Source organism: Camelus bactrianus, chromosome X (assembly GCF_048773025.1).
Source record: "Camelus bactrianus isolate YW-2024 breed Bactrian camel chromosome X, ASM4877302v1, whole genome shotgun sequence".
NCBI lineage: Eukaryota > Metazoa > Chordata > Mammalia > Artiodactyla > Camelidae > Camelus > Camelus bactrianus.
Window position 1 is genome coordinate 115,368,794 of NC_133575.1, and position 9,369 is coordinate 115,378,162.

At 46.5% G+C, this 9,369-nt stretch overlaps 1 protein-coding gene across 1 annotated transcript; it reads left to right on the forward strand.

Annotated features, from left to right (window-relative positions):
• The first annotated feature begins 5,497 nt into the window (after nt 1-5,497).
• On the forward strand, nt 5,498-8,609 carry LOC105082439 (melanoma-associated antigen 10-like). The gene is made up of 3 exons (XM_074359005.1): nt 5,498-5,582; nt 6,222-6,294; nt 6,647-8,609. The coding sequence occupies exons 1-3, from the start codon at nt 5,498-5,500 to the stop codon at nt 7,713-7,715; spliced, it is 1,227 nt and encodes a 408-aa protein (XP_074215106.1). The 3' UTR covers nt 7,716-8,609.
• Nucleotides 8,610-9,369: the final 760 nt, after the last annotated feature.

A 9,369-nucleotide genomic window follows, 5' to 3' on the forward strand; every position in this document is an offset into this window, starting at 1 on the left:
CCCAAAATAGAACTATACAAATATATCCAACTCACTTTTGATAAAGAGACAAAAAGCAATTCAATAGAGGAAAGACAACTTTTTAACAAACAGTGCTGAGCCATTTTGCACATTTGTAGCCCAAAACAAACAAACACCCAACCAAACAAAAACAAAAAAGAGTTTATCTCAACTTCACATCTTATACAAAAATTAACATAAAAAGAATAACTGACTTAATTGTAAAACATAAGATTATAAAACTTTTAGGAAAAAAAATCATTAGGATGTAAGGCTAGGCAAAGAGTTCTTACAGCTTGACACCAAATTATCATCCATAAAAGTAAACAGTTAATTAGACCTTATCAATATGAAAAACTTTTGCTCTACAAAAAAAATAAAACTGCTAATGGGTATACAAAATGGCACAGCCACTTTGGAAAACAGATTGGCAGTTTCTTATAAAGCTAAACATGCAAGTACCATATGATCCATATATTTCTGGGTGTTTGTCCAGAGAAATGAAAATTTTTTTTCACCCAGACTTTGTACATGAAAATTCAGAACTTTTTCTGTAAATGGACAACTTAGAAGAAGTGTACAACTTCTTAGAAATGTACAATCTTCCAAGACCGAACCAGGAAGAAATAGAAAATATGAACTGACCAATTACCAGTGATGAAATTGAATCAGCAATTTAAAAACTCCCAACAAACAAAAGTCCAGGATCTAATGGCTTCACAGGTGAATTCTACCAAACACTTAGAGAAGAGTTAACAATCATCTTTCCCAAACTATTCCAAAATTTGATAGGGATTGCATTAAATCTGTAGATTGCCTTGGTCAGTGTTACCATTTTAACAATATTGAGTCTTCCAATCCAAGAGCATGGGATATCTTTCCATTTCTTTAAGTCTTCTTTAATTTCCTTAATCAGTGTTTTATAGTTCTCCTTGTATAAGTCTTTCACCTCCTTGGTTAGATTTATTCCTAGGTATTTTATTACTTTGGGTGCTATTTTAAAGGGTGTTATTTCTTTACTTTCTTTTTCTGTTGATTCATTGTTAGTGTAAAGAAATGCAACTCATTTTTGAACGTTAATCTTGTAATATGCTACCTTGCTGAATTCTTCAATCAGCTCTAGTAGCTTTTGTGTGGACCTTTTAGGGTTTTCTATATATAGTAACATGTCATCAGCATATAATGACACTTTTACCTCTTCTTTTCCAATTTGGATCCCTTTTATTTCTTTCTCTTGCCCGACTGCTGTGGCTAGGACTTCCAGGACTATGTTGAATAGGAGTGGTGATAGTGGGCAGCCTTGTCTTGTCCCAGATTTTCGTGGGAAGCTTTTGAGTTTTTCACCGTTGAGTACTATGGTGGCTGTAGGTTTGTCATATATAGCTTTTATTATGTTGAGATATGTCCCCTCTATACCCACTTTGGTGAGAGTTTTTATCATAAATGGGTGTTGAATTTTATCAAATGCTTTTTCTGCATCTATTGAGGTGATCATGTGGTTTTTGTCCTTTCTCTTGTTGATGTGATGTGTTACATTGATTGACTTGCGTATGTTGAACCACCCTTGTGTCCCTGGGATGAACCCCACTTGGTCATGATGTGTAATGTTTTTTATGTGTTGTTGGATTCTATTTGCTAATATTTTGGTAATTTGCAGAGGAAGTGACACTTCAGTTTTATTCATCCCAAACACCAGAAACAATCCAGATGTCCCTCAATGAGGTAATGGTCAAACAAACTGTAGTACATACATACCATGGAGTACTATTCAGCAATAAAAAGACATGAACTATTAATATATACAGCAATGACCTGGATGAATCTGCAGAGAATAATGCTGAGTGAAAAAGCCAATCCCCAAACTCATATACCGTGCAATTAAATTTATATAGTATTCTTGATGTGACAACAACGTAGAAATAGAAAACACATGAATGGTTATCACATTTAAGTGGGTGGAAGTAGGAGGGAAGTGGATGTGTCCATAAATGGGCCACACGAGGGATTCCTGACGTTATGAACATGTTCTGTATCTTAAATGTGTCCATGTCAATATCCCAGTTGGTATTATACTACTACAGATTTAAAATATATAATCATTAGGGGAGCTGGCTGAAGAGTACACAGTATCTCTTTTTATTATTTTTTACAACTGCATATAAGCCCACTGTTATCTCAAAATTAAAAGTAAGTTAAAATTTTATCTGCAGTTTAATGCTACACCAGGATTGAACAACTCTCATTGCCTAGCCTTTGGGAACCACTATTCCACCTCAAGCTTCTTAACAAGAAAGAGGCCTAATTGGTGTTGAATTTGAGTGTCCATTATTTTAGTGCTGGGGAGTGCCATCATTGACTTTTAGTATCGTGAGATTTTTGTTCATTTTGAGTTCCTTGAGTTGCTTACAGCATAGCAGGTGATGCAATAAACACAACTATGAGGTAAGTGGCCTAGAAGTGATGTATTTGCCCTTTTTGTGGAGTGGTGCTGCCACCCAAGTATATCACTCCATATAGGTTCTTGCAATCCACACTTTGACATCATGCCCTGCTCCCCAAATACATACACAGGCAGAAACACCAAGTCCTTTTCTTCCTTGCCCACAGGATAAAGTATGCTCTTTCTTTGTTTTTGTTTGTTTCAGTGCTCATACCTTACCCAATCCTTATCCTCTGTGACTGCTTAACTGTGGACCTTCTGATCTGACCCCACAATGCTGCAGGACCCTGCCTTCTTCCCTGCTCAAGCACCTGCCACATCCCTTCCTTCCTCCTCATGTTCAGAGAACTCACTAAGACACACACACATCTTTTCACAACTTGTAGATTTTATTTTAATCATCACTATTGTACCATGTAGGTATAAGATTTAGCCTATACACCACTGGCCACTTCTCAGGGGCCAGACCTCAGAGACTTGGCAGATAGTTCTAAGGTCTCAGGCCTTGCTCTGAAGTTACTAGCTGCCCAGGTCATCACTTGAAGTGGTGGATTTTTCCACACTCTCTTGATCATGCTCTGGTTCATTTTGATTCAGTTCCTCATCTGGCCTGTGAAAATGACCCCACATTGAAGGCGTAGGAGTTATTGGAGAGCTTTTTTCTCTTGAACTTCCTTGAAGAAGACTTTTTACCCCCGTGGTTGTTTTGGAAACATGGAGGGACAACAAGGTGAACACAGAAGGACATTGGTTTGGGGGAAGATGATGGGGGAATGAATGAGAACAAGGGCATCATGAGAAAGGAAGTGAGCTGAGGAGGGGCAGTCTGCCAGACAAGAACACGGTAGGGGTTTTGGAGAAGTGTTAATGAGGAAGAGGAGGAGGAGATTGGATGGGGTCATCTCACCTTGACACTGCCTCCGGACCTGGGTTGACAGGGCATTTTCCTCTACTTCCTCCTTTTGGTGCTCGGGATCAGTTGTTCCATAACTGTACTAGGGACTTGTGGTTTCCCGGTCACCTTCCCCATATCAAAATTTTCCAGTGGTCTACCCCAGAACTCCTGACATGCCTATACATACCCCTCTCTTGGACAATGAAGGGCCACACACTTTGTTTGGTTAGTAAGGCTCTCCCCCAGCCAATGGTAGCCCTGGGGGAGAGGCTTAGGCATCATGAAGTACCATCCTGACATGTCCTTGGGTAGGGAAGATGCTGGGGGGGCAAATGTACATTAGACATCATAAAGCACCATCCTGACACACTCATGGGGGTTGGGAGGGAGGCCTTTGATTGGAGAAATAGAGCCATTTCTTTAACACCCCTAAAAACCCTTCTCAAACTGACTAATCACTGCTTCTTACCATCCGATGGTCAATTCTAGGGAGTCGCATGGCAGAGAAAGGGTGTTTCCACCAAACCTTTCCCCAAGGCCAGCCATTTCAGTGGTTCATTCTGTTCTCTTTCACCCTTTACTATTAACTGATTTCTATGTCTTACCTAAAATCCCTCCAAGGTAATACAGATGTACTTAAGTTTCTGTGGAGATGTGAATCTTCCCATGTCCCTCCTAAAAATTTCTCTTATGCATCTTGAAAACCACTCACTTCTTGGCTACTACCAGGGAAACTTCCAATCCCACTCCTTTGCACAGGGCCCATATAGCTCTCCTCAGTTTTATGCTTTCCAGGTTGCAATCACTGCATTCAGGCTGTATTCAGTGAACAGATTTGCTCAACTGAGTATCTAAGTTTTATTTCAAATCTTGGGGACAGGAGGTTGGTTCATCTCAGAAGTTACAGTATCCAGACTTGGGTTTTTAACAGCGTGGTATGGATGAGGCAGGTATTAACATGCCAGAAATTGTGTTTGATGTTGATATGCAGGAAACTGCACTCTCCTGCCCTCCCCCACACCTCCTCAGAGAACTAAGGGGTTAAGAGCCTTGGTCTGAGAGGTGCAGACTCAGGTCCACAAAGGGAAGGAGGCCCATGTTACACAGTGTACACCAGAGGGAGGGCTGAGGGACCCCCGGGGAATTCATCTCAGCCCCTAGCGTCCACAGTCCTGGGAAGCCCTGGGCCTGGTGGCCTGCTGTGAGTCCACAGACTCCCCTGGGGGTCTCAGGGCAGTGAGGGCCTTGGTATGAGGGTGTGGGCTCGGGTCAACAAGGGGGCGTCCCAGGACCTGCCGGGGCTCAAGCTGAGGACGCTGAGGGAGGACCGAAGGGGCCCCACAGATCCCCGCCCCTGCTGCCAGCCCTGGGAGGGCCTGGGTGGGATGAGCACTCGTGGGGTCCTGACTTCCTGACATCCGGGTCTCGGAGGGACTGGGGTCCTGGGATGAGGGGCGGGGCCTCGGGTGGTCCAAGGGGAGGCCAGTGCTGCCTGAGTGAAAGTGAGGACCCTGAGGGAGAACAGGGGATCCCGCACCCCGGGACAGTGTTGGTCCTTGGAGACCTTAGGGCAGGGTGACCAGCGGCGGCATTTCCTGACATCCGGGTCTCACAGGGTCTGGGGTCCTGGGATGAGGGGTGGGGCTTCGAGGGTTCCAAGGGGAGGCTACATGCCGCCTGAGTCAAGGTGAGGACCCCGAGGGAGAATGGACGGATCTTGCACCCCGGGGCAGTGTTGGACCTTGGAGGCCTTGGGGCAGGGTGACCAGCTGTGGCGTTTCCTGCCATCCGGGTCTCGGAGGGACTGGGGTCCTGGGATGAGGGGCGGGGCCTCGGGGGCTCCAAGGGGAGGCTACATGCCGCCTGAGTCAAAGTGAGGACCCTCAAGCAGGAAGGAGGGGCCCCTGAACCCAGAAAAGTGGCCATCCCACAGAAAGGCGCCCTTGCTTTCAGCTGTCCGGCGGCCCGAGGGGAGGACAGGCCCACGTGGTTTGTCCTGACTTCCGCATCCGAGTCTCAAACAGACTGGGGACATAGTGAAAGGGCGGGGGCCTCAGGTCTGCGGAGGAGAGAATCTCAGGGCCGCCTGGGAGTGAAGGTGACGACCGCGAGTTAGCATTCAGGGACCCTGGACCCCAGAACAGAGTCAGTCGTGGGAGGCCATGGGGCGGGAGGACCTCGGGCAGCAGTTCCTGAAATGCGGGTCTCAGAGGGACTGGGGTCTTGGTATGACGGGCGGGGCCTCAGGTGGGCTGAGAGGGGAATCCCAGGTCCTGCCAGGAGTCAAGGTGACCCCGAGGGAGGAGTGAGGGACCCGAGATCCCAGAACAGAGGGGACGCAACCGATCCTGCCCCTGCTGTCAGCCCTGGGAGGCCTCAATGCGGGATGAGCACACGTGGTGTGTCCTGACTTCGGCATCCAGGGCTCAGAGAGACCGGGGACCTACTATCAGGATGGGGCCCTCAGGTGGTTGGAGAGCAGAATCCCAGGTCCCGCTTGGAGTCCCGGTGAGGACCCTGAGTTAGCGCGGACAGGACCTCCCACCCTAGAAGAGTGGGAACCTGCCAGAGCCCAGGCCTCCTGCCAGCACGCGGATCCAGGGCTGTGCCACAGTGTAGATCCGAGGTCTCCCCTCCTTTCTCTCCCAGGGGCTCCAGACACCGGGAAGGCCTAGGTCTGAGACACGTGTTCTCGGGTCACAGAGCACAGGAGGCTGGCAGTGCCAGGACTGAAGGTGAGGTGTGGGCCCTGAGTGTGTACCCGGGGGCTCCCGGAACAGAGGGGACCCCACGAGGCCAACGTCCACTCCACACACCCCGTGTTGCCCCCAGAACCTCGGGCTGTGCCGGCTGCACCCTGAGGAGCCGCCTCACTTCCCCCGTCAGGTTCACAGACGACCGTCCACCAGGAGGAGAGCCCCTGTGAGGCCGAGGGCACCCCTGAAGAGGAGACCTGTAAGTAGCCTTTGTCAGAGCCCCCCACGGTGGGTTTCTCAGCCCGGGCCACTGACACTCCCTCTCTCCCCCAGGCCTGTGGATCCAGTTGCCCACCTTGTGTCCATACTCTTGCTAACAGGAGTTATCATTCTTCCCACTCCAAAGCATTGGTGTTACACGAAGTGTTTGCGTTGCATGCTTCAGGAAGGTCTTCAGTCTGAAAGCAGGGTATGGAGCCTTTTGAGCGCACTCGTTCCTGAGTCTCAGGAGGAGGAAGCCTCGTCCTTTTCCTCCTCCTCATCCTCCTCCTCTTCCTCCCCTTCCTCTCCTTCCTCCCCCTGTTCCTCCTCTTCTTCTCCCTCCTCCTCCTCCAGCTCCTCCTGTTCCTCTTCCTCCTCCTCTTCCTCCACCAGTACTTCTTCGTCTTTCTCCAGCACCTCCTCTTCTTCCTCTCCCTCCTCCGCTTCCTCCTCCTCTCCCTCCTCCTTCTTATCTTCCCATTTTGTCATCCCAAGCACCATAAAGGAGGTTTCTGGTGCTGTTGGGACACCAAGTCTTCTCCAGGGTTCTCAGAGAGTCTGCTCCTCCCACATTGCCATGGCAGTCACACCATCAATCAAATCAGATCAGGGCTCCAGCAGCCAAGATGGGAAGGGCCCAAGCACTTTGCAGTCCCTGCCAGTCACTGGGTCCTTGTTTAAAGATGCCATAGAAGATAAGGTGGCTGATCTAGTGGGGTTCCTGCTCCTCAAATATCACACAAAGGAGCTAATCACAAAAGTAGAAATGCTTATTGTAATCAAAGATTACCAGGACCACTTCCCTGTGATCCTCAGCCAAGCCTCTGAGTGCCTCCAGCTGGTCTTTGGCATTGATGTGAAAGAATTGGACCCCATCAGCCACTCTTATGTCCTGGTCAACACCTTGGGCCTCACCTACAATGGGATGCTGAGTGATGACCAAAGTGTGCCCAAGACTGGCCTCCTTATAAATATCTTGAGTGTGATCTTCATGGATGGCAACTGTTCCCCTGAGCAGAACATCTGGGAAGTGCTGAGTGTGATGGGGCTCTGTGCTGGGAGGAAGCACTTCATCTATGGGGAGCCCAGGGAACTCATCACCAAAGTGTGGGTGCAGGAGGGGTACCTGGAGTACCGGCAGGTGGCCAACAGCGATCCCGCTCGCCACGAGTTCCTGTGGGGTCCTCGGGCCCACGCAGAGACCAGCAAGATGAAAATCCTAGAGCTTTTGGCCAAAATAAATGGTACCATCCCCAATGCCTTTCCTATCTTGTATGAGGATGCTTTGAGAGATGAGGAAAAGAGATCTCAAGCCAGAGTTGCAGCCAGGGCCAGTAGTAGGGTCAGGGCCAGTGGTAGGGTCAGAGCCACTGGTAGGGCCAGGGCCAGGGTCACACCCAACAGCTTCTGTCGCCACAAGTGAAGTCTGAGGCAGATTATTCACTCAGTTTGAAGAGAATAGTCACCATTCTAAGTAGTGAAGAGGCAGGATGGGGCTTGAGAGGATTGAGTATATAACACCTTTGTGTTTCTGGTATATAAGAGTAATTTGGAGATTATTTTTTCTCTTTTGGTATTTTTCAAATGTTGTTCCTATTAATAGAAAGTTTAATTAAGTTCAAATTCTGAGTTTACAAATGACATTGACCACAAATGCGTTGCTGTTTATGCAAGAAGTGAGTATTTTGCCTATTTTGTAGCTACAGTTATTTTGTACTACTTTTGTCTTTTAACCCTCATACTAGCTTTATAAATGATTAATCCACTACCTTTACTATATATTTACATTTACAATGAGATTTATACTTTCATATGTTTTCTTGTTACTAATTAGCGACCTTTATTTCAGCTTCAAGAAGTCCCTTTAACATTTCTCATAAGGCTGGTTTAGTGGTAATGAACTCCTTTAGCTTTTGCTTGAATGGAAAACTCTCTCTCCTTCAATTCTGAAAGATAACTTTGCTGGGTAGAATATTGTTGCTTGGAAGTTTTTCTTTCCTTTCAGTCCTTTGAATATATCATGTCACTGTATTCTGGTCTGTAAAATTTCTGCTGAAAAATCTGCTATTGTTCTTATGGAGGCTCCCTCACAGGTAACAAGTTGCTTTTCTCTTGCTGCTTTTAACATTTTCTACATTTTGCTATTTTGTAAAATTAATTGGGAAGCTTTCCATCTTATTTTGTGATGTTGAACAACATAACATGGCATTGGAAAAGAACTTTCCTTGGAAATGTGAAAGAAGACTGCACTAAAATAGCTGGTAAATAGACGAATCGAGAAAAAAAGAAAAAAATGGTAAATTCTTGCCTTCCCTTATCCCTTTTATTGTGTTGTTCTGTAAAATTAAAAGATACATACCTGGATATGCTTGGATTATTGAAGAATGTAGGAGATATTAAATCTTAATAAATAAGACTCCCTACTCATTGGCTCTTTTATTCTGCAGTCATTAATTAGGGATTGACCCTGTGTAAGTAGGAGGGACACTGGGATAAGCAAGACACCCCCATCCATAAAGTTGGGGTCTAGGAGCAGCACTCATATCAGGAAAATTGTGAGATAGTCTCTAAGTTCTAACTAAGGACTAAGACCTAAGTACTAAATAACATGTAAAAAAAGGGATGAAAAAGTGGGGGCTACAGGTAATACTCAAAAGTAAATGCCCCAAGCCAGGGCAGTTTGGAGCTTTGGGAAACTGCAATTCCTTCTGGAGGAGCTGGGTGTAATGAAGCTGGGTGGTGGCAGTGGCCAGACTTGCAGACACTGTGTCTTAGGGGTGACAGGAAAGCCTGGAATAGAAACTTGCACTTAGCAGTTATTTTTCGGATGGTGGAAAAAACAGAGAGAAATCTCCACCTGGGACAGATGGGGTAGGTGCCCTACACTCTTGTTCCAGTGCAACTGAATACAGTGCATGGACTAGTTGCTTTATACACGTCATCTGCAAGGATTTCTGGAGATACATGATGATACTGCTTTGAAGTGGTACCCTCTAGACTGACACTCTTTTCCCTGGCCGTGGAAAGCCAGAACCCACTGCATTTAAAGGACATTTGAGTTAGATAATCTTAAGTAC